This window comes from Oryctolagus cuniculus, chromosome 3 (assembly GCF_051225735.1).
Source record: "Oryctolagus cuniculus isolate XC-2025 breed Fujian yellow rabbit chromosome 3, ASM5122573v1, whole genome shotgun sequence".
Classification (NCBI taxonomy): domain Eukaryota; kingdom Metazoa; phylum Chordata; class Mammalia; order Lagomorpha; family Leporidae; genus Oryctolagus; species Oryctolagus cuniculus.
This window is the reverse complement of record NC_142869.1, coordinates 7,052,364-7,075,943: the sequence shown is the minus strand read 5'-3', so window position 1 is coordinate 7,075,943 and position 23,580 is coordinate 7,052,364. Positions and strand designations below refer to the sequence as shown.

The 23,580-nt window shown below is 55.0% G+C and overlaps 1 protein-coding gene across 13 annotated transcripts in view; it reads left to right on the top strand.

Moving 5' to 3' along the window:
* Positions 1–23,580, top strand: part of DIS3L2 (DIS3 like 3'-5' exoribonuclease 2) — a 385,610-nt gene that overhangs the window by 334,635 nt on the left and 27,395 nt on the right. For all 13 annotated transcript variants that reach the window (XM_070070055.2, XM_089329724.1, XM_089329727.1 and 10 more), the window contains one exon: positions 21,021–21,100. In XM_070070055.2, the coding sequence (XP_069926156.1) occupies positions 21,021–21,100 (80 nt within the window). The remainder of the gene's footprint in view (positions 1–21,020; positions 21,101–23,580) is intronic.

Genomic DNA, 23,580 nt, shown 5'->3' with positions numbered 1-23,580 from the left:
CAGGTGGGGCCCTGGGGGAGGTGCAGGCTGCCAAGTGTGGAATTACGTGTTGCCTGACCTCAGGCAAGCAAGACACTCACCCGCTCGGGGCCTCTGTTCCCTGACACTTGCCCATTCAGGTGCCGCACCTGTTGGGCACAGAACCCCTGCTTCCCAGTGCTCAACGCGGTGTCCTGAGTCAGCTTCGTCTAAAGCCTTTGTTTAATAAAGGCCTCGTGATCCCAAGAGCGATCAACTGGAATGCACAGTCTAGTTGGGATCTATGACAGTTACAAAGATATCCGGCTGAGACGTGTTCCGACTCGGGAAGAAATGAGAGGAATCAGAGCATGGTAGAAGCAATCTCCGTGTACCTGCACCGTCAAAGCCAGTCCCCTGCCACACTCTGGCAGGCCGCCGTGGCCTCTTCCTGAGTGGAGATTAACAGACAAGTTGTTGCCGGTGCCAAGGCACACCTGCCAGCCTGGCAGGGCACTGGAACTTTCTTTTGAGAAGTGAGAGCCTTATCTGGAGGCACCCGGCCTCCCCGATGCCCCGCGGCCTGAGCAGCCCTGGAGACGCAGTCGCCCGGGAGTCAGATCAGGCATGCCAGTGACCGTCTGAGCCCTGGTCAGTGCAGCCAAGGGTGGACGTGCTGCGTCCTCCTGCACCCCTGGGCGGCCTCCTGTCACCGAGTGCTCAGCTGACAGTGGTGACAGTCCTGAGGTTGCAGAGTGAGCGTGTCTGAAGTGCCAAGTCTCCATCAGCATCCTCAGTGCGCCATGCCCCTCATGCTGACGGCGTGGCCGGGCACGTCACTGCGTGTTACAGCAGGCGGGTGCTGTTCTCCGTGTGTGGGGCTGTTCTCTGTGTGTGGTGCTGTTCTCTGTGTGGGTGCTGTTCTCTGTGTGTGGGTGCTGTTCTCTGTGTGTGTGGTGCTGTTCTCTGTGTGTGGGTGCTGTTCTCTGTGTGTGGTTCTGTTCTCTGTGTGTGGTTCTGTTCTCTGTGTGTGGGTGCTGTTCTCTGTGTGTGTGGGTGCTGTTCTCTGTGTGTGGTGCTGTTCTCTGTGTGTGGGTGCTGTTCTCTGTGTGTGGGTGCTGTTCTCTGTGTGTGTGGGTGCTGTTCTCTGTGTGTGGTGCTGTTCTCTGTGTGTGGTGCTGTTCTCTGTGTGTGGTTCTGTTCTCTGTGTGTGGGTGCTGTTCTCTGTGTGTGGTTCTGTTCTCTGTGTGTGTGGGTGCTGTTCTCTGTGTGTGGGTGCTGTTCTCTGTGTGTGGTTCTATTCTCTGTGTGTGTGGTGCTGTTCTCTGTGTGTGGTTCTGCTCTCTGTGTGTGGGTGCTGTTCTCTGTGTGTGTGGGTGCTGTTCTCTGTGTGTTGGGTGCTGTTCTCTGTGTGTGGTTCTGTTCTCTGTGGGTGCTGTTCTCTGTGTGTGGGTGCTGTTCTCTGTGTGTGGTTCTGTTCTCTGTGTGTGGTTCTGTTCTCTGTGTGTGGGTGCTGTTCTCTGTGTGTGGTGCTGTTCTCTGTGGTACTGTTCTCTGTGTGTGTGGTTCTGTTCTCTGTGTGTGGGTGCTGTTCTCTGTGTGTGGTCTGTTCTCTGTGTGTGTGGTTCTGTTCTCTGTGTGTGTGGTTCTGTTCTCTGTGTGTGGTTCTGTTCTCTGTGTGTGGTTCTGTTCTCTGTGTGTGGGTGCTGTTCTCTGTGTGTGGGTGCTGTTCTCTGTGTGTGGTGCTGTTCTCTGTGTGTGGTGCTGTTCTCTGTGTGTGGTTCTGTTCTCTGTGTGTGGGTGCTGTTCTCTGTGTGTGGTTCTGTTCTCTGTGTGTGGGGTTCTGTTCTCTGTGTGTGGGTGCTGTTCTCTGTGTGTGGTGCTGTTCTCTGTGTGTGGTGCTGTTCTCTGTGTGTGGTTCTGTTCTCTGTGTGTGTGGTTCTGTTCTCTGTGTGTGTGGGTGCTGTTCTCTGTGTGTGGGTGCTGTTCTCTGTGTGTGGTTCTGTTCTCTGTGTGTGTGGTTCTGTTCTCTGTGTGTGGTGCTCTTCTCTGTGTGTGGTTCTGTTCTCTGTGTGTGTGGTTCTGTTCTCTGTGTGTTTGGTGTTGTTCTCTGTGTGTGGTGCTGTTCTCTGTGTGTGTTTCTGTTCTCTGTATGTGGTGCTGTTCTCTGTGTGTGGTTCTGTTCTCTGTGTGTGTGGGTGCTGTTCTCTGTGTGTGGGTGCTGTTCTCTGTGTGTGTGGGTGCTGTTCTCTGTGTGTGGGTGCTATTCTCTGTGTGTGGTTCTGTTCTCTGTGTGTGGTTCTGTTCTCTGTGTGTGTGGGTGCTGTTCTCTGTGTGTGGGTGCTGTTCTCTGTGTGTGGTTCTGTTCTCTGTGTGTGGTGCTGTTCTCTGTGTGTGTGGTGCTGTTCTCTATGTGTGGTTCTTTTCTCTGTGTGTGTGGTGCTGTTTTCTGTGTGTGTGGTTCTGTTCTCTGTGTGTTTGGTGTTGATCTCTGTGTGTGGTGCTGTTCTCTGTTTCTGTTCTCTGTGTGTGGGTGCTGTTCTCTGTGTGTGGTTCTGTTCTCTGTGTGTATGGTTCTTTTCTCTGTGTGTGTGGTTCTGTTCTCTGTGTGTGTGGTGCTGTTCTCTGTGTGTGGTGCTGTTCTCTGTGTGTGGTTCTGTTCTCTGTGTGTGTGGTTCTGTTCTCTGTGTCGTGTGGGTGCTGTTCTCTGTGTGTGTTGCTGTTCTCTGTGTGTGGTGCTGTTCTCTGTGTGTGGTGCTGTTCTCTGTGTGTGTGGTTCTGTTCTCTGTGTGTGTGGGTAATGTTCTCTGTGTGTGGGTTCTGTTCTCTGTGTGTGTGGGTAATGTTCTCTGTGTGTGGGTGCTGTTCTCTCTGTGTGTGTGGTTCTGTTCTCTGTGTGTGGGTGCTGTTCTCTGTGTGTGGTGCTATTCTCTGTGTGTGGTGCTGTTCTCTGTGTGTGGTTCTGTTCTCTGTGTGTGTGGTTCTGTTCTCTGTGTGTGGTTCTGTTCTCTGTGTGTGTGGTTCTGTTCTCTGTGTGTGTGGTGCTGTTCTCTGTGTGTGGTGCTGTTCTCTGTGTGTGGGTGCTGTTCTCTATGTGTGGTTCTTTTCTCTGTGTGTGTGGTGCTGTTTTTTCTGTGTGTGGTTCTGTTCTGTGTGTGTTTGGTGTTGATCTCTGTGTGGGTGCTGTTCTCTGTGTGTGGTTCTGTTCTCTGTGTGTGTGGTTCTGTTCTCTGTGTGTGGGTGCTGTTCTCTGTGTGTGGTTCTGTTCTCTGTGTGTATGGTTCTTTTCTCTGTGTGTGTGGTTCTGTTCTCTGTGTGTGTGGTGCTGTTCTCTGTGTGTGGTGCTGTTCTCTGTGTGTGTTTCTGTTCTCTGTGTGTGTGGTTCTGTTCTCTGTGTGTGTGGTTCTGTTCTCTGTGTCGTGTGGGTGCTGTTCTCTGTGTGTGTTTCTGTTCTCTGTGTGTGTTGCTGTTCTCTGTGTGTGGTGCTGTTCTCTGTGTGTGGTGCTGTTCTCTGTGTGTGTGGGTAATGTTCTCTGTGTGTGGGTTCTGTTCTCTGTGTGTGTGGGTAATGTTCTCTGTGTGTGGTGCTGTTCTCTGTGTGTGGTGCTGTTCTCTGTGTGTGGGTGCTGTTCTCTGTGTGTGTGGGTGCTGTTCTCTGTGTGTGGGTGCTGTTCTCTGTGTGTGGTTCTGCTCTCTGTGTGTGGTTCTGCTCTCTGTGTGTGGGTGCTGTTCTCTCTGTGTGTTTGGTGTTGTTCTCTGTGTGTGGTGCTATTCTCTGTGTGTGGTGCTATTCTCTGTGTGTGGTGCTGTTCTCTGTGTGTGTGGTTCTGTTCTCTGTGTGTGTGGTTCTGTTCTCTGTGTGTGGTTCTGTTCTCTGTGTGTGGTTCTGTTCTCTGTGTGTGTGGTTCTGTTCTCTGTGTGTGTGGTGCTGTTCTCTGTGTGTGGTGCTGTTCTCTGTGTGTGTGGTTCTGTTCTCTGTGTGTGTGGTTCTGTTCTCTGTGTGTGTGGTGCTGTTCTCTGTGTGTGTGGTTCTGTTCTCTCTGTGTGTGGTGCTGTTCTCTGTGTGTGTGGTGCTGTTCTCTGTGTGTGTGGTGCTGTTCTCTGTGTGTGGGTGCTGTTCTCTGTGTGTGTGGTTCTGTTCTCTGTGTGTGTGGTTCTGTTCTCTGTGTGTGGTGCTGTTCTCTGTGTGTGTGGTTCTGTTCTCTGTGTGTGTGGTTCTGTTCTCTGTGTGTGTGGTTCTGTTCTCTGTGTGTGGTGCTGTTCTCTGTGTGTGGGTGCTGTTCTCTGTGTGTGTGGTTCTGTTCTCTGTGTGTGTGGTGCTGTTCTCTGTGTGTGGTTCTGTTCTCTGTGTGTGGTGCTGTTCTCTGTGTGTGGGTGCTGTTCTCTGTGTGTGTGGTTCTGTTCTCTGTGTGTGTGGTGCTGTTCTCTGTGTGTGGTTCTGTTCTCTGTGTGTGGTGCTGTTCTCTGTGTGTGTGGTGCTGTTCTCTGTGTGTGGGTTCTGTTCTCTGTGTGTGTGGGTAATGTTCTCTGTGTGTGGGTTCTGTTCTCTATGTGTGGTGCTGTTCTCTGTGTGTGGGTGCTGTTCTCTGTGTGTGGTGCTGTTCTCTGTGTGTTTCTGTTCTCTGTGTGTGGTTCTGCTCTCTGTGTGTGGGTGCTGTTCTCTCTGTGTGTGGGTGCTGTTCTCTGTGTGTGGTGCTGTTCTCTGTGTGTGGTGCTGTTCTCTGTGTGTGGTTCTGTTCTCTGTGTGTGTGGTTCTGTTCTCTGTGTGTGGGTGCTGTTCTCTGTGTGTGGTTCTGTTCTCTGTGTGTGGGTGCTGTTCTCTGTGTGTGGTTCTGTTCTCTGTGTGTGGGTTCTGTTCTCTGTGTGTGGTTCTGCTCTCTGTGTGTGGGTGCTGTTCTCTCTGTGTGTTTGGTGTTGTTCTCTGTGTGTGCGTGCTGTTCTCTGTGTGTGGTGCTATTCTCTGTGTGTGGTGCTGTTCTCTGTGTGTGTGGTGCTGTTCTCTGTGTGTGGTGCTGTTCTCTGTGTGTGTGGTGCTGTTCTCTGTGTGTGTGGTTCTGTTCTCTGTGTGTGTGGTGCTATTCTCTGTGTGTGTGGTTCTGTTCTCTCTGTGTGTGGTGCTGTTCTCTGTGTGTGTGGTGCTGTTCTCTGTGTGTGGGTGCTGTTCTCTGTGTGTGTGGTTCTGTTCTCTGTGTGTGTGGTGCTGTTCTCTGTGTGTGGTGCTGTTCTCTGTGTGTGTGGTTCTGTTCTCTGTGTGTGTGGTTCTGTTCTCTGTGTGTGTGGTGCTGTTCTCTGTGTGTGTGGTGCTGTTCTCTGTGTGTGTGGGTGCTGTTCTCTGTGTGTGTGGTGCTGTTCTCTGTGTGTGGGTGCTGTTCTCTGTGTGTGTGGTTCTGTTCTCTGTGTGTGTGGTGCTGTTCTCTGTGTGTGGTTCTGTTCTCTGTGTGTGGTGCTGTTCTCTGTGTGTGTGGTGCTGTTCTCTGTGTGTGGGTTCTGTTCTCTGTGTGTGTGGGTAATGTTCTCTGTGTGTGGGTTCTGTTCTCTGTGTGTGTGGGTAATGTTCTCTGTGTGTGGGTTCTGTTCTCTGTGTGTGTGGGTAATGTTCTCTGTGTGTGGGTTCTGTTCTCTGTGTGTGTGGGTAATGTTCTCTGTGTGTGGGTTCTGTTCTCTATGTGTGGTGCTGTTCTCTGTGTGTGGGTGCTGTTCTCTGTGTGTGGTGCTGTTCTCTGTGTGTTTCTGTTCTCTGTGTGTGGTTCTGCTCTCTGTGTGTGGGTGCTGTTCTCTCTGTGTGTGGGTGCTGTTCTCTGTGTGTGGTGCTGTTCTCTGTGTGTGGTGCTGTTCTCTGTGTGTGGTTCTGTTCTCTGTGTGTGTGGTTCTGTTCTCTGTGTGTGGGTGCTGTTCTCTGTGTGTGGTTCTGTTCTCTGTGTGTGGGTGCTGTTCTCTGTGTGTGGTTCTGTTCTCTGTGTGTGGGTTCTGTTCTCTGTGTGTGGTTCTGCTCTCTGTGTGTGGGTGCTGTTCTCTCTGTGTGTTTGGTGTTGTTCTCTGTGTGTGCGTGCTGTTCTCTGTGTGTGGTGCTATTCTCTGTGTGTGGTGCTGTTCTCTGTGTGTGTGGTGCTGTTCTCTGTGTGTGGTGCTGTTCTCTGTGTGTGTGGTGCTGTTCTCTGTGTGTGTGGTTCTGTTCTCTGTGTGTGTGGTGCTATTCTCTGTGTGTGTGGTTCTGTTCTCTCTGTGTGTGGTGCTGTTCTCTGTGTGTGTGGTGCTGTTCTCTGTGTGTGGGTGCTGTTCTCTGTGTGTGTGGTTCTGTTCTCTGTGTGTGTGGTTCTGTTCTCTGTGTGTGGTGCTGTTCTCTGTGTGTGTGGTTCTGTTCTCTGTGTGTGTGGGTGCTGTTCTCTGTGTGTGGGTTCTGTTCTCTGTGTGTGTGGTGCTGTTCTCTGTGTGTGTGGTGCTGTTCTCTGTGTGTGTGGGTGCTGTTCTCTGTGTGTGTGGTGCTGTTCTCTGTGTGTGGGTGCTGTTCTCTGTGTGTGTGGTTCTGTTCTCTGTGTGTGTGGTGCTGTTCTCTGTGTGTGGTTCTGTTCTCTGTGTGTGGTGCTGTTCTCTGTGTGTGTGGTGCTGTTCTCTGTGTGTGGGTTCTGTTCTCTGTGTGTGTGGGTAATGTTCTCTGTGTGTGGGTTCTGTTCTCTGTGTGTGTGGGTAATGTTCTCTGTGTGTGGGTTCTGTTCTCTATGTGTGGTGCTGTTCTCTGTGTGTGGGTGCTGTTCTCTGTGTGTGGTGCTGTTCTCTGTGTGTTTCTGTTCTCTGTGTGTGGGTTCTGTTCTCTGTGTGTGTGGGTAATGTTCTCTGTGTGTGGGTTCTGTTCTCTGTGTGTGTGGGTAATGTTCTCTGTGTGTGGGTTCTGTTCTCTATGTGTGGTGCTATTCTCTGTGTGTGGTGCTGTTCTCTGTGTGTGTGGTTCTGCTCTCTGTGTGTGGGTGCTGTTCTCTCTGTGTGTGTGGTTCTGTTCTCTGTGTGTGGTGCTGTTCTCTGTGTGTGGGTGCTGTTCTCTGTGTGTGGTTCTGTTCTCTGTGTGTGGGGTTCTGTTCTCTGTGTGTGGGTGCTGTTCTCTGTGTGTGGTGCTGTTCTCTGTGTGTGGTGCTGTTCTCTGTGTGTGGTTCTGTTCTCTGTGTGTGTGGTTCTGTTCTCTGTGTGTGGGTGCTGTTCTCTGTGTGTGGTTCTGTTCTCTGTGTGTGGGTGCTGTTCTCTGTGTGTGGTTCTGTTCTCTGTGTGTGGTTCTGTTCTGTGTGTGTGGTGCTGTTCTCTGTGTGTGGGTGCTGTTCTCTGTGTGTGGGTTCTGTTATCTGTGTGGGTGGTGCTGTTCTCTGTGTGTGGTGCTGTTCTCTGTTGTGTGGTCTGTTCTCTGTGTGTGGGTGCTCTTCTCTGTGTGTGGGTGCTGTTCTCTGTGTGTGTGGGTGCTGTTCTCTGTGTGTGTGGTTCTATTCTCTGTGTGTGTGGGTGCTGTTCTCTGTGTGTGGTCTGTTCTCTGTGTGTGTGGTGCTGTTCTCTGTGTGTGGTGCTGTTCTCTGTTGTGTGGTCTGTTCTCTGTGTGTGGGTGCTCTTCTCTGTGTGTGGGTGCTGTTCTCTGTGTGTGGTGCTGTTCTCTGTGTGTGGTTCTGTTCTCTGTATGTGGTGCTGTTCTCTGTGTGTGGGTGCTGTTCTCTGTGTGTGTGGTGCTGTTCTCTGTGTGTGGTGCTGTTCTCTGTGTGTGGTTCTGTTCTCTGTGGGTGGTCTGTTCTCTGTGTGTGGGTGCTGTTCTCTGTGTGTGGTGCTGTTCTCTGTGTGTGTGGTGCTGTTCTCTGTGTGTGGGTGCTGTTCTCATGTATGGACACTGTTCTCATGTGTGTGGTCACTCTTCTCGTGTGTTTTTCCTTTTTTTAATTTTCACCATAGCCCTGTGAAGCGGTACTGTTGTTATTTGCATTGTAGAGAGAAGGAAACTAAAGGACAGGAATGAGACAACTTGAGGTTACACAGGTCACCGAGTTCAAAACCAGGCAGCCTGAGAGGCCGGTCCCCACCTTCCTCGTTCAGCAGCCTTCTAACGTCACTTGGTTTTTTTTTGTTTGTTTGTTTGTTTTATTTTTTAAAGATGTATTTATCAGGCCGGCGCCGCGGCTCACTAGGCTAATCCTCCACCTGCGGCGCCGGCACACCGGGTTCTAGTCCCAGTTGGGGCGCCGGATTCTGTCCCAGTTGCCCCTCTTCCAGTCCAGCTCCCTGCTGTGGCCCGGGAGTGCAGTGGAGGATGGCCCAAGTGCTTGGGCCCTGCACCCGCATGGGAGACCAGGAGAAGCACCTGGCTCCTGGCTTCCGATCAGCGCAGTGCACTGGCCGTGGCGGCCATTGGAGGGTGAACCAAGGGCAAAGGAAGACCTTTCTCTCTGTCTCTCTCACTGTCCACTCTGCCTGTCAAAAAAAATTTTTTTTAATGTATTTATTCATTAGAAAGCCGGAATTACAGAGAGAAAGGGAGAGAGAGAGAGAGGTCTTCCATCTGCTGGTCTACTCCCCAGATGGCCAGAACAGCCAGTGCTGGGCCAGGCTGAAGCCAGAAACCAGGAGCTTCATCCATGTCTCCCACATAGGTGCAGGGGCCCAAGGCTTGGGCCATCTTCTGCTGCTTTTCCCAGGCACATTAGCAGGGAGCTGGATCAGAGGTGGAGTGGTCGGGACAAAACTGGTGCTTATATGGGATGCCGGCGTCACTGGCGGTGGCCTTGCCTGCTACGCCACAGCACCGGCCCCCGTCCATTGTTTCTGAAACGTGTGTGTTCACAAGCAGAACAAGCTGTCTCCTCAAGTAGGATCTCCTAGGAATGCTAGAAGAAGAACTTGTCTAGTGCAATGAGCAGAAAGTTAGATCTAGATGGGCCAGCACGTTAACCTTGGAGAACCTCTGGCTGTCCCCAGAGATGCAGCCGCAGAGCCCCGGAGGGAGTGCATGGAGGGGAGAGGAAAAACAAGTTTCTGCTTAATGAAAATGTTCCTCTAGGATGATTGTGAAGCTTATTTTTTTAACATTTGCCATTATGTCCTGTTTAAGTGATTTTCAGCCATGTGAGATTATCCAAGGATGCTCTGTCCCAAAACTGAGTTTTCACAGTGAGCCAGGCAAGGAGAAAGCCTGACTGTTTTCCCTCTTCCTGGATCCTGGCCCTTGCTCATTCCCTCCACAGACCTCTTTAAACATTTTAGTCTTTGCATTTCCTCTTTGCTGTAAGTTTCTGTCTGTCCCGTCTTTAAACTCTACATGCACTTGTGTTCCTTGGTTTGCACCACAGTGAGAGCAGCATGTCATGGACGGATGAGTTGTTTCACCAAGAAGCAGAGTGAGACGTAAGCAGTTCTCTCAGATGGGGTAGGAACCTCGGGTAACCCCAGGTGCAGGCCTTCAAGGTGCCCCCTCCCGACGTTCTGGACAGCCCACTAAGCAGTGGAAGAAGACCAGGATCCTTCGGCCAGGAGGTACCTCCAGCCCACTGCTGCCTGCTGACCCAGGCTGCAGAGCAGGGGGCAGGCAGTGCGGCGGAAGGGACTGAGGTTGGCACTGTTGTCCTGGGGTGTGTGGTCCTGACGTTTGGTCTTGTCTGGGAGGAAGGAGGCAGAATCCGCGTGGATGCAGCTGTCCCCGCCCGCCTGAGCAGCCTGACGTACGTGGGGCAATTCTTCACTGCCGCTCGCTGCTCAGCTAAACGGGATGTGCGCACTGGTTCTTCCGAGGCCCAGACCTTCCCTGCGCACGTAGGGCAGGGCTTATCGTGGGCACTGCCTTCCGGTAAACCTGGAAAGTCTCTCCTGTTCATCTATAAGACACAGCACAGCGACCACCACGGAGGAACCCGGCTCCGCTGCACAGGTGGAGGCTCCCGTCAGAGGTCCTCACAAGCCCACCGCCATCTGCAGTCCGGGAGAGAGCAGACACCGGGCCAGTGCTGTTGGCTCCCAGCTTGGCTTATATAACTCCCAGCTCCTCAAGTCCCTGGAAACTGAGGCCAATTCCCTGGAAGATCATTCTGTTCTGTTTTCTCAAGACGAGAGCCAGCCCCATCACTGGCTCTCAGGGTTGCATGGGAAGGTCCCATTGTCCGTCTTCCGTGAACGGAGTTCTCCCGTCGTGACCATTGTTCAGGCAGGCCGTACTCAAACTGCCCAGCATCTCCTAGACTTCTGTATGTTTGGCTAATATTTTGAAGAATTTTGCTTTATTGATGTAAACCTGCATCTGTTTCCAAAAAGATTCTGTAGGAATTTACAGCCAAGGAAAAAGGCAGTAGGGGGAATGCAGTTGAGAGACAGAAAGTCAGAATCTGGGAGAGGAGACGGGAGTAACAGGACACGTGTCAGGTGGGCACAGGGTCCTGCCTGGCACAGGGGGAAGGCTTTATAGGCTGATTCCTTCCTTTTCTTTTTTAAAAATATTTATTTATTTATTTGAAAGGTAGGGTTACAGAGAGGGAGCGGGAAAGAGAGAGAGGCTTTCTACCTGCTAGTTCATTCCTCAAGTGGCTGCAGTAGCCCGGTGCTGGACCAGGCCAAAGCCAGAAGCCTGGACCTCCATCCAGGTCTCCCACATGGATGCCGGAGCCCAGGCACTTGGGCCATCTTCCACTGCTTTCCCAGGTGCATGAGCTGGATCGGAAGTGGAGCAGCCGAGATATGAACCAGCGCCCATGTGGGATGTTTAACCTGCTGGGCCACAATGTCAGCCCACACGAGGTCGTGTCCTGCAGAAGCCTCACCCATTGGAAGCTGGGGAATCTTTCCCAGCACTAAAACAGTGTCGAGGCTGGTGCTGTGGCATAGCGGGTAAAGCCTCAACCTGCAGTGCCGGCATCCCACATGGGCGCCGGTTCAAGTCCCAGCTGCTCCACTTCTGATCCAGCTCTCTGCTATATCCTGGGAAAGCAGTAGAAGATGGGCCAAGTGCTTGGGCCCCTGCACCCACGTGGGAGACCCAGAAGAAGCTCTTGGCTCCTGGCTTCAGATCAGCTCAGTTCTGGCTATTGAGCCAGCTGGGGAGTGACCCAGCAGATGGAAGACTCTCTCTCTCTGTCTCTGCCTCTCCTTCTCTTTGTGTGTAACTCTGACTTTCAAATAAATAAATAAATATATTTTTTAAAAAGTGTGTCATGTGGGACTTCTTGGGGACATTAGACGTTATAGTGGACAGCTTTTACGTTTATGATAAGAGTGAGCTTTTTTCTTTTGTGTCTGCCGTCCGTTTTGTCAACTTAATGTTTTACTCTTTAAAGAACAGGATTTGATGAGGCTGTTTCTGAAGCTGCCCTTGGGTGGACTGGAGGGAGATTATTGCGAGGTGCTTGAGGAGGCCAGGCTCGTCTGCCTGCGGGCGCCACCGTCCTGCTGCTCATCTGATGCACAAGCCGTGCCGAGAGCACTGAGGGAGCCGAGCCGGAGCCCCGGGGAGCACTGGGGCCTGGGCGTTCTCCGCTGCTTGGGTGGGACTGCAGGCTTTAGGGAGTAGATGCGTAGACGGCAGAGCAGAACAGTCTACACCAGGAGTCCTAGACAGTAACTGGCCCAGGCACACAGCCACCTCTGTGCAGTCCCCATAGCCAGCATGGACACTTATTTCCCCATGGAAGCAGGCCTGAGCCACTCCAGCCCCGAACAGAGGTTGGCCTGAGGCCTAGAGCTCTGAGCAGAACTGGTTCCGATGTGGTAAGGTTCCCACACAGTCGCCCTCTTTGTCCGTGAAGACCCTCCCAGATGCCCCAGAGGGTGAGCAGATGGCTAGGGCTGGTGCCACGTGACCTGTGCACTCTTGCTCATCCTGTTCCACGCTCACTGTGGTCAGGTTGCTCAGGCATTTGAGAGGCAAGACCTGGCCCAGGGACCAGGGAAGGCCTGGTCAGGAAGCTGCAGGGCCCTGGGGGCTACCATTCTGCTGTAAGAGCTGCTGGCCTCACCCAGTAACCAGGGCAGGTCCTGTGGGACAGCGCGAGTGGACCCTGCTGGCCTGGTCTTGCCGGTGAGCAGTGAAGCAGCCCTCAGAAGAGAGGAGGGCAGCTAACGGGCTCTCCTCATCCGGGACCAGCCCCTCCTCACCCAGGAGCAGCTGACCGTAGCCCTGGAGGCCGACGCCTTGTCTTCTGACAAGTAAAGCTTGGCATTGGAGAACCCTTGTGCTGTCACTTTAACCTTAATGAGACTAGAGCAAGCCTCTGGAACAAGGTGCAGTGGAGTCGGGAGAAGTGGCCTTAAGTGAAAACACAGCTGCGGGCTCCCACGCGGCACTGCGGGGGGGCGTCGTCGGTGGGCGCGCCAGCCGCGCCGTAGCCCTTCCAGCACTAACGAATCGGGAACTCCGTGCTGAACAGGATTTAGTTTGAGGGGCCCCTGTGCCAGCGGATGGATGTATTTTTCTTGAAAGGCCGAGGTGCCAGAAATCTCCGTGATTACGTTACTGGAGCAAGGTCCTTTTTTGTGGTTTGTGAAGTTGAGCGTCAGGACTGCAGGATTCTCTTGCTCTTTCTCACTCTTATTTTTTCCAGGTCAGAACCAGAGCTTGGGGTGGGGAGGAAAATCCTGCTGAATGAGCAAGTTCTTTCTTAAAAAGCTCTCTCCAAGTCCAAAAAGACTTCAGTGGACTTAGGAGAAAGAAATTCAATACATGGCCATAGAATCGCTGTTAACCAAGTTAAAGCAAAGTGCACGGCATCTTTGTCTTATAAAAGAAAGCAAAGAGGAGATGGAAAAAAAGAAATAATGCTTAGGAAATCCAAACCAAACAGTGAAAACCAAGGAGGAAAAACTCAAGGTCACCTCGGAGACTGTGAAGACTTCCTTCTAATACGATTGTGCAATTACGAAGCCAGAGCCCCAGGTAGACCGCACGCTTCTGTTCTTTTTTTAAGTAGGCCCGGAATGGTGTCCCCGGAATGGTTACCCTCTGGTAGCGTCGGCCACTTTCGGCTCGGGGAAGAGTTGGACACCCTGCAAGGCCATGCCCTGGAGGGAAGAGTCGGCCCTGGGGAGGCTGGAGGCTTCCCAGGCTGGTCCTTGCCCTGTGCGTGAACCTGAGTCCTAATAGCTAGCAGATTGAAGCAAAGCTCACAGGCCTCCCAGAGAACCCGTGTTGGGCTGAACTGGAGCAGCTGCAGCCAAAGAACCAACACTGACTCTGACCAGCGGCCTCTCCCAGGACACCCCCGCGAGGGGCTGTCAGCTGGGCGCCTGCGCCCCCTGCTCCGACCTAGAGCAGCCTGCAGAGATCACCAGCCACCCCGTCCTGCCGGAGTCACCAGTGTCTTCCAGGACGGGGGCAGAGAGAGCCAGCTACCCAGGAGAGGTCGTCTTGGAGCCAGTGTGCACATGGCACAGAATTCCTAAGCCTTAACCTCATGTTCGGTCCTCCCAAGGTCAGGCCAAGAGTGTTCAAAAGCACCCTAACCAAGGTCGTGTCGTGCCCAGTGACCTGTGTGATATGTTCTCCAGGGGGGTGTCGCTGTGTGGGTGGGCCAGCCATGCACCTGAGTGAACGAAGACTGTCCTGCTCCCTGGCCCAAGGGACGCCTGGCCCACATGCTTGGCCACCCTTTCCTGTCTCGTCCCATCACTCTTTGTGGCTTACTATGAACATAACCTGGCCTGCTCGCTTCTCTGGGCTGAGATCCAAAGTAAAGCCACATGTCTTTTAGTAGTTAAACTCAGTGACCACATCCCCCTGTCCCCCTGCCTGGCCTGGGACATCATTCCTCCCGGAAGATCTCTCTGCAGCGTCATCCTAGCAGCAATACCTGAGGCCCCGCAGAGGCCTCCCCAGTCCTCAGCCAGCGGCACTTTGCCTCCCCTGTGGCCACCCCACCCACAGAGCCCAGAGGGGCCGCAGGAGGCCTGCCCCTGATGCTCCCACAGAATCTGGAGTAAGGGCCTCTCCTCACAGGGGTCCTGACCCCTTCAACTCACTGCAGCTGCTAGCGCTCTCGCCTACAGCCCCCTGGGGCCATTCCCTGGAGCAGGAGGCCCAGGCCAGAGGACATCTCAGTAAATGTCCTGTGTTCTGACTGCCCGGGGCCTGCCCCCGACCGGGGGGCCTCTCAGCCTGAGCCCTTGGCAGCAGACTTCCATCTTCTGCCCCGTGGAGGGTGGCCTGTTCTCTATTGCCGCGAAAGCCTTGCCTCTCCCTGGCCCCATTTCAAGGCTTCCTCCCTCTGCTGGCAGAGGGCAGGCGTGGCCTGTGACGGCCGCCCTGGGTCCACGGCTTCCTTCCGCCTTCACCCGGTACTGGGAGAGACGTGCAGTTGGAAACTGTCCACCCAGGGAAGCCCATTCCCGGGGAAAGCCGGGCAGAGTGGGCTCTTCTGCTTGGTGTGGTGGCTGCCCCGGACGGGACGGAGCCTGCGAAGGCCCTGAGTGGCTGTCCGTCTGCCAGCTAACTTTCCAAGCCGAGCCTTGGCTAGAGCCACCACGCAGGCAGGGGTGGCAGCCGGTAGGCCTGCCTGTGACCTGGCCATCCCAGAAGCACTGTGGGGGAGGCCCGTGTCCCTGTTCAGGGCCTCTGACACGATGGACCCGCCGCTGTTGCTGATTGCATCTGAGCTGCTGCCGCCCGTCCAGGGGCACAGGCTCCGGGGGGTAGGCAGCCGTGAGGCAGAATTGCTTCCGGAAGGAGAGGAGGCACGGAGAACACAGGGGCACAGCTGGACTCTGCTGTGGACACATGCATGGCAGCACGGAGCCGCCTTCTCAGGGACAGGAGGACGGGGCAGGCTGGTGGAGACGGGCAGCAGGAGGAAGGCCACCCAGGTAGAAGGGAGCTCGTCCAGACCCTGCCTGCAGCGAGCTGTCCAGTGAGCTCACTCGGGCCCTGAGCCCGCCCTGGCCTCAGGGACTCCTGTGTCTATCCCAAGGGCCGCGGATGGACACAGCCTCAGCACACAGGCACCCAGCCGGCCCTTTATCACAGTCCATGCCCGTTCACGTGAGCAGCCAACCTGCTGCGTCGAGTCATCTTTGTGTTGCCTACAGCAGGAAGCCATCAAAAGCTAGGAGGGAGGCGTTCTGTGGGGTTTGTGTTGTAGGGAGGAGGCTCAGCTTCGTGGAGGAGAGGGAATTAGGAGAGCAGAGCCAAGGCCTGGGTGGATGTGTTAGGTATCAGTGGCCTCAGGAGAAGCGATGAGCAGTGACAAGGACAGCGGGGTCAGCAGGCAGCAGGGGCCAGGCCTGCCTCGGGGGGCCTGGCTCTCCTTTCCTGCCGTCTTGTGGTTCTGCTCCGTTCCCAGGCTGGTAGCAGGCTGGCTGCAGCGGCTGTGGCCTCACACCCAGAAGCACTCAGCACGCGTCCTCTCATCACTCGCTGGCCTTGGTGGGCACACGTGTCCATTCCGGAACCAGGTCCCAGGCCGGGAAAGGCCAGGCAGTGATTGGCTTGTTTCCGGTCACTCCCTGTAGGTCAGCTGGGATGACCTGCGAGCAGCCGGGTTCAGGCCTGCAGCTAGAGGTCGGGCTGACTAGCTGACCGAAGCCAGGGTGTCATTAGGAAGGAGGGGTGCCTGCTCCCGCGCATCCATGCCTGCTCCAGGGACCAGCTGGACCCGTCGTCGCTGCACTGGACTGTGCACGTTGTGGGCACCTACGTGCACAGCTGTGGTTTGGTGTATCTGGGAGACTCTGTCATCTTCCTGGACGAGTTTCAAACCTCACAGCAGGTCTGCCGTCTCCGCCCTCACCCCCGAGCCCCCACCGCTTCCCCTCTAGGATCTTGCAGGTGACCGTCCCTCTCCAGAGTCAGACACACAGCCTGCTGCCCACCCAGCCTTCAGCTTGCCCACGGCTCCTGTCCTTGACCTTGGACGCCTGGGAGGCCAGTGCAGCCACGTGGTTAGCAGCATGCACCACACTTCGTTCTGCCACAGCCTTGCTAACTTGGCCCAGATCCTAGAATTCCTGTGAAGGGGAGGGGGGTGGGGGCAGGAACCAACCTTGCAGCCTGCTGTGAGGGTTAGAGAAGCTCACACGCTTAAAGATGCCGAGGACGGAAGTGGCTCAGTTCATTCCAGCTCCGTACAGGACGCCTGCCGCCCAGACCCTCAGCTTCCCCATCAGACCTCCCATTTTCAGTTCCTTCCCGGTCCCCTCGGCTGCCCTGGCCCATCTGTAGTTGTGTTGGGTCTGCACTCCCTTGCCCCGTGAGTCTGCGCTCACACCGCCCCGGGCGTCGGTCAGCTGTGGAGCACTCTGTCCAGGTGGACGGATAAAGCCAGCAGCTGGCCAGTGGTGCCTACAGTGACCGCAGAGCCTTGGCCTCCGTGGGTCCCTAGTGCTCTCTGGCAGTCTCAGGCCCTTCCCTGGCCACCTGCTTGTCCCTTGCTCCAGAGAAGCCACGTCAGACCTTCGTCACTATCCTCAACCTTCCACTTCTTGCCTCACAGAATTCTCCACTTCTCTTTATTTTTTTTTAAGATTTACTTATTTATTGAAAGTCAAAGTTACAGAGAAGAAAGGGAGAGACAGAGAGAAAGACAAAGAGGATCTTCCATCCCTGGTTCACTCCCCAGATGGCCACAACGGCCAGGACTGAGCCAAGCTGAAGCCAGGAGCCAGGAGCTTCCTTCAGGGCTCCCACGTGGGTGGCAAGGGCCCAAGCTCTTGGGCCATCTTCTGCTGCTTTTCGCAGGCCATTAGCAAGGAGCTGGATCGGAAATGGGCAGCCAGGACATGAACCGGCGTCCACATGGGATGCTGGCATTGCAGACAGAGGCTTAACCTGCTGCGCCACAGTGCCGGAACCTAAATTCTCCATTCCTTGCAGATAATTTGACCTCTTAATTCTCAGGAAAAACCAAAAATCTCACTAGGACATTCTAAATCCCCTCTGCCTCCCTGGCCATGCCTCCTCCCCACATGGAGAAGGGCTCTCCTCCCGTGTGTTGGATTCCAGAGACCCCAGCTCTTCAGCCATCTCTCTGTCTCCCTCTCTCTTTCTCCCACCCCTCACGCTGCCCAGCCACTATAGTGCCTCCTTGCTGTTGGGAGCTGCAAATTCACCCCCTTTCTGTCCCACGCCCTAGCGTCTGACCCCACCCCATCTCCTCGCCTTGCCCCGTCGCCATCCCTGTCAGTTTGCTGCAAGAGTAGTGTACAGTCATTTCATCCCCCGCGTGCTTCTCTCCGCTCCTGCTCTGCCCCGGGGGCTCCCTGTTTTGGTTGCTGGTCCTCTCCCACTTGACTTCTTAGAAAGATGTACAGCTGCTGACCGCTTCCTCCTTAAGGTGTATCCTCCCCTTGGCTTCCATCCTGTTGTAACTCAAAACTCCAGGGCCACTCCTCCTCCACCTCCACTGCCCAGCTCTTAAATCCAGGTGTTCCCAGAATTCTGATCAAGATCCTCTTTTTATTCTGTGCATTCTCTGGACAATCTCATTCCCTGTAACAAGCTCCAGTCGCCATCTTACTCACCATCTGTAGGCTCCCAAACTTGTGCCCCCAGATTACAGCCTCGTAAATTTCAGCTGCATAACAGCAGTCATGCCCACTAGCTGCTTCCCAGGTGCCTTAAAATCCGCAGTCCCAAACTGAGTCGCCAAACTTGCTGTTCCTCTTTGCTGGGGGAGTTTCAGCACCAACTACCCTGCTGCCCAAAGGAGAGAATCTCTAGTGTCATCTCTGACCGCGCCCACTCCTGCAGACTTCACCCCCAGGCCATCCCCAGGCCTGTAATGCTGGACCCTCCACTTCCTCATCTGTCGAAGGAAGTAGTGACGCCTGATCCAAGTGATCGTTGCAGTACGTAGTTTTCCAGTCAGTGGATATGGGTGCTCCCCCGTGCTAGTCCACCCAGCCCCGCCTCTCCTGCCTCGCCAGTACTGATAGTGTGTGCCCAGGTTCCTGACTTGGAAAAAACCCCTGGAATTATGCTTCTGTGTGAGTCAGCTTTTTGTTACTGTAACTGAAATCCCCCAGGAGGGGCTTCTTGGGAAGGAAAAAGTTTTTGTGGGCTCGTAGCTTGGAGGGTGTAGTTCAAGATCGGGCAGCCCCACCGTCTGGTACCTGGTGGAGACTGGGCATGGCAGGTGCAGAATGATCACCTGGTAAACCAGGAAGCAGAGAACAGCTAGACAGAACTTGAGCTCAATCAACTCTCTCATGAGAACCACCCACTGAGGACACGCCCCCAGCGACCCAGAGACCACCAGATCCACCTCCTAGACACCACAGTGATCAGCTCTCCTCCCGTAAGCCACCAACAAGCAACATTAAGATGTCAGCGTGTAGACGAGGGCATGAGTGTTGGGAAGACTAGTCCTGCTCAACCCCGAATGGCTCTCTACAGTGCCTGGTTGACTGAGGCCGTGGCTTCGGTCTCAGCACGTGCTCTCTCAGTCCTGGGAGATCTGGGGAGGACTGGGGCTGGGAGGCACGTTCCAGATGTCACCGTCGTGGAGTTTAAAGTGTGTGCGCTTGCACATTTTGCTGGTCATGTCTCTGCTTTCTCCCAACACTCCCGACCCCACTGCCCCGCGAGGCCTGCCGTTCTGCAGACTGTCCCTCTTCCTCCAGCCCAGTGCCCACCTGCCTGTCAGAGTAGAATGGCCTTGCACTCTGAAATTGCCGCGGCTCCTCCTCTCTGATGAGATGCAGCCCGCTCACAGCTGCCTTGCCTGCTCAACTCCCTCACATCCTGGCACCAGCTTGGGGGCGCAGCCCTCTCAGACCAGCACCCCCTTGCATGATAAGGGAGCAGGAAGTGTACTTGGATACTGGCCGACACTCAACACTACATTCTTGTGCCTGCTGGCCAGCAGGACATGCAGAAGATACCTAAGACCAGCAGTAGTGGGAACAGGGACCAAGAACCTCGGGAGACCCCCAGGGGACTTACAATTCTGCAAGGAAGTAAAAATCACCAGTCAGGGGCCAGCGTTGCCGCGTGGGGGATTAGGCTGCAACTTGTGTGTCCAGCTGCCCATGTCAGAGCACCGGCTCAAGTTCTGGTTGCCCCACTTCTGATCCAGCCCCCTGCTAACGTGCAGCAGGGAAAGCAGCAGCAGATGGCCCAAGTGCTTGGGGGACCTGGATGGAGTTCCTGGCTCTGGCTTCAGCCTTGCCCAGCCACAGGCTGGGACTTGACCCACTGTACTACAGTGCTGGCCCCAGTAGCGTTAGTCTTTTGCCCAATGCAATGTCTGCTTTTCATGGCGAGTTATAAAGCACAAAGGAAGTGAAGGGGTCCTGAGCCATCACACCTCGCGGTAGCTGCTGTATTGTTTTCCTCTCTTTCCTTCCAGTCTTTCTTCTGTGCAGTCGCCGTGCCTTTTCACATAGTTTTCATGGTGTGTAATCAGAAGTGTGTCCTGCTCTATCTCATCATCCCAGATATTTCCAGGTTCGTGAAGATTCTTCATAAACCATGTAACAGCTGCCTGCCATTCCACTCCTGACAGTTCCTTTAACTTTCCGTTAGTGCCAGTCTTCTGGCGTCCTTCCAATACATAGCACCTATTTGCAAGTAAAGTTCGGCCTCCTACATTTCTGATAACCTGTTGAGCCATCAATCCATCCTCGGGTATGAATCCATAACTTGATAAGAAAACTTCGAAGCAATGCAGACTTTTGAAAGAAAAGAATGAATGTAGGTCAGAGCCCAGGTGCAAAGAGGGAGGCAAAGAGAAAGATGATACCTGATAGGTTGTAAAAGTGAACTGCTTTTTGTTTTACCGAGAGGTCTGAGGACTCACAAGCAGTACTCTGCAGGGAAAACGTGCCTTGACTTGGAGTCTCTGGCCTCGTGATGGTAAAGAAGGTTTCCTGGCTTTGTGTTTTCATCTGGGTCAGCAAGAGGACAGCCCATTCCGTGAGCGCCTTTGCCTCCAGGGAAGAGAAAGCCGCCCAGCCTCCAGTGATGCAGATGATTAGCTGGGCTGACAGCCTTGCAGTTAAAAACACAATGACTGGGACAGTGTCTCCTCCTAATGTGCAGTTAATTTTAGTTAAAGTCCCTGGTGAGGTTGTAGCTGGAGTCCTTGGCGCCTCCCCCTTCCCACGTCCACAGCCAGACTTCTGACTCCCCGCGCACCCCACAGGCAGTCTTCCCCCTCGGCAGTGCAACATCCGCCTGCCTGGGTGTCCAAATCAAAATGCGAACCATGCTTGAAGTCCTCCCGTCTGCCCTCACTGCCCCAGGGTCAAACCCACCGGCCTGTCCTGCTGCTGCTGCTTCGGAAACGGGTCTCGAGTGTCCGTGTCTCTGCAGCCCGCAGCCCCAGCCCCGCCACCACTCTCCCTGACTACTCACTGCCTCCTCCTGCAGCCCTGCTCCCCCACTCAGTCTGCTGCTGTCTGCACAGTAGCCGGAAGACAGACTTGGACCACACCGTCCGCCTCTTCCTTAGAGCAGGTCAGAGGCTTTGCTTCGCCATTGAGGTAAACGCCAAAATCCGACGTGGCCAAGAAGGCCATGTATCTTCTGCCTGGCCATGCGCCCCATCCCCTGTATCTGTTGGGGTCTGGTGTCACCAGCCATCCTACAGTTCTCGCAGCTCCAGCCCCGGGGCCTGTGTGTGCTGTGCTCCGTGCCCAGGAGGTCCCTGCTCCCGTGGTCTAGGTAACCTCCTCCCTCCTTCCCTCGTCGCCAGTCTGCCTGGGTCAGGTTGTTTCTTCCTTTCACAGAGACCCAGGGATCTTCTTTCCTGCTTTCCTGTCCTTCAGAGTTCTGTAGAGCTGCTGCATACTCACGTGTGGTGTTGATGGACTGCTGTCCGTCTACACCGCCAGCTGCAGGACAGCCGCCCCTTCCCCTCAGCCAGCTCAGCGTCTGGCAAGGAGCAGGTGCTTCATACGTGCCCACCGCATGCTGTGTGAGCACAGGGAGTCCTAATAGCCGTCCCCAGTGACAACAGGGTCCCCATCACATGTGGGCTCCTCCCGGGTAGGAGGCCCAGGCTCTGCACATGTTTGCTGGAGGGAGTGTGGTTTTGCTTACTTGATTTTGGTTTGGTTTGGTTTGTTTGTAATCAGCTGTTGGCATGAACAGAGCATGCAGCCCAAGCTTACTTTCTCTCCTCTCTCTTTAGCTAAAGCTTGCCTTCACCCTGGACCAGGAGACTGGAATGCCCCAAGGATGTCATGTCTACGAGTACCGCGACAGCAACAAGTAAGCCACGTGGTGGCCGAGTGTCACCACGCCGCGCCGGGCGGGCACCGTGTGCATTCCCACGCTGGGCTTCCGTCGCCGAGGGGGTCACGCTCTGGCCCCCAACTAGGAGACAGCTGGCACCGAGCCGCACTGGTGGGAGCTGCGGCACTCGTGCAGAAGTTGCATGTGTTAGAGGTGTGCTCCGGAGCAGACCCCCTTCCCAGGCTCTCGCCGTGTTCCGGGCCCACCTGTCCCCTCCCGGTCTCAAGTCCTCGCCGCCCCCGCTCCCAAGCGCCACGGTGGCGGTTGTGCCGCGGCTGCCTGCCTGTGCCTGCAATTACGGGTTTTGTTGTGATTGGCTCCCTTGGGTGTTTGAAGCTGGGAGACTTGTGAGCATCTACAGAAACGCAGACTAGTGGCCACTGCAGACAGACAGGTAGCCCGGGCACAGTTTTGTAGCCTCCCTTCCCTTCCCTCACCTCCTAGCCCCTCCTTCCGTCACCTCCTCGGCTGTGGCTTCTTTGTGGGCAGTGATGTGTGGTGGGTGACTGGCCCTCGTGATGACAATGCCACTGCTGGTGGCAGCCGTCGCTGAGCACGGTGCTGGGGAGTTTACGTTCCTAATCCCGCTTAATCCGCCCAGCAGCCTGGGGAGTGTTCTTTCATTATTTTCAGAACCTGAAGCCTAGGGCAGTAAAGGAATTCACAGCAGGGACCTTGGCCTGGCTGTGAGAGATGGCCACACTGTCAGGGTACTCCAGGACTGGTGAGTGAGACACCTGCCCCAAGCTGCCATTCAGCGTGGACGCCCAGTCAGCGGCCTTCCTTTCTGGGTCTTAAGACCTGGGCCTTATTTAAATATCTAGGCTGCTTCATTGTGTCCTGGGGCAGGAAAGTGGTCTGCGCGTGCGGGCAGTCTTGCACGGCACCTTCCAGAAGAGACCTAGTGCTTGCTCGGGGACTCTTGCTCTGCTGTGGGGAGAAGACAGGTTACTGGGTGCCCTTGGGACCCGCTCTCTGCCCTGACATCGTTGGGCTTCGTGTGTTGCCTTCAGGAGGGTGCTGAAGTAAGCTGTCGTGTGTGCCCCGTTCCCACCAGTAAATCACAGGAGAGCTTGACCAGGCATCTGCAGTGCCGCATTCCCCCTCGGCTCGGCCCTGCCTCTGGAAGACAGTCCCAGAGTCTGTTCCTTCGGCCAGAGCAACCATCTCAGCTTCTCCTAACCCTGAATACAGCAGACAAGTAGGGCTGTGTTCCACAAGGGTCCAGGGATCGAGGGGGACACGTCCCTGGGGTCCCGGGCAGGCACTGCAGGGGAGAAGGAGAAACGCAAACCGTGAGCCGCACGGCCGCCCTCCTGCCCTCTCCCAGGCAGCGCCATCCTGGGGGTGCCTGTCGGAGCTTCCTGGATGGCAGCTCATGCTCGCAGGCTGCGGCAGCAGAAGAATCTTGAGACCCAGCAGTGCTACAGACTCCAGTTCCAGCCTGAGGCTCTGCTCTTCGCAAAAAGGTTGTGGACAAGGGCAGCAGCCCTGCTCCGTGGCAGTTCAGTGTCCGTGACAACATCCTGACAGTGTCTCTGAATCTGAGATGTCTGGAGAGTGAGCAAACAGATGGGAGCTCTTGCACGCTCATCTCCCCTCCCTCCCTCCCTCCCTCTCTCTCTCTCTCTCACTGTCTTCTTCCCTCAAATGGAAAAAGACAGAAACCAAACCCAGTGAGTATGCATGAAGACCCCCTAGAGTGCGTCGTTGCCACTGAGTGCACAGAACGTCCACTGGGAGTGTGGTCGTGTCCTCCGAGTGGCACATTCAGCTCCTAGCTGCCCGCTTCCACACGCCATGGCAGCACCTGCGGCGTGGGGACCAGGGCAGAGGCTGGTGCATGAGCCTCTCACGGCCCTGGCCCGTGTGCAGAGCACTCTGTGCCAAGGCAGCTCCCTGGCTTAGGGGTGAAGCCCAGAGAAGCCCTGAACCCGACTTTTGCTCTCGCCTCGCCCTGCCCCAGCTGCCTTAGGGCCATTTCCCTTAGAATGCCTGCAGGCAGATGTTGGCATAATAGTGGCAGTTAGGAAATGGGGTCTCAGCCCAGGCCCTGAGGAGTCCACACTGTCTCCAGCCAGGAGACAAGAAGGCAGCAGCAGCAGAGACGGACTCCCACGTGAAAGAAACTCACGTGAATATAGTCTGGTGCACTCACCGTGGAAACGCGTGCTTCTCTTTGCTGGATGTTCCCTGCAGTAGGGTTTGTCATCATTGTCACGTGGCCTGTCCTCCCAAATGCCCTTTCCTTTCAAACTGATGCTGCCACCAAGGCTCCTGAGCCAGAGGGAGGAACTGGGCTTCCGCCCCCAGCCAGGGAGCTCTGTGACCCAGCCCACCTGCCGCCCTGAGGGCCCATCCTCCACCCCCTGCAGGGACCCCTGTGTGCCACCCCGCCCCCCGCCCTCCAGCCCCCACACAGCCTGTGAGCAGGCCATTTCCTGTTTCTAGAACAC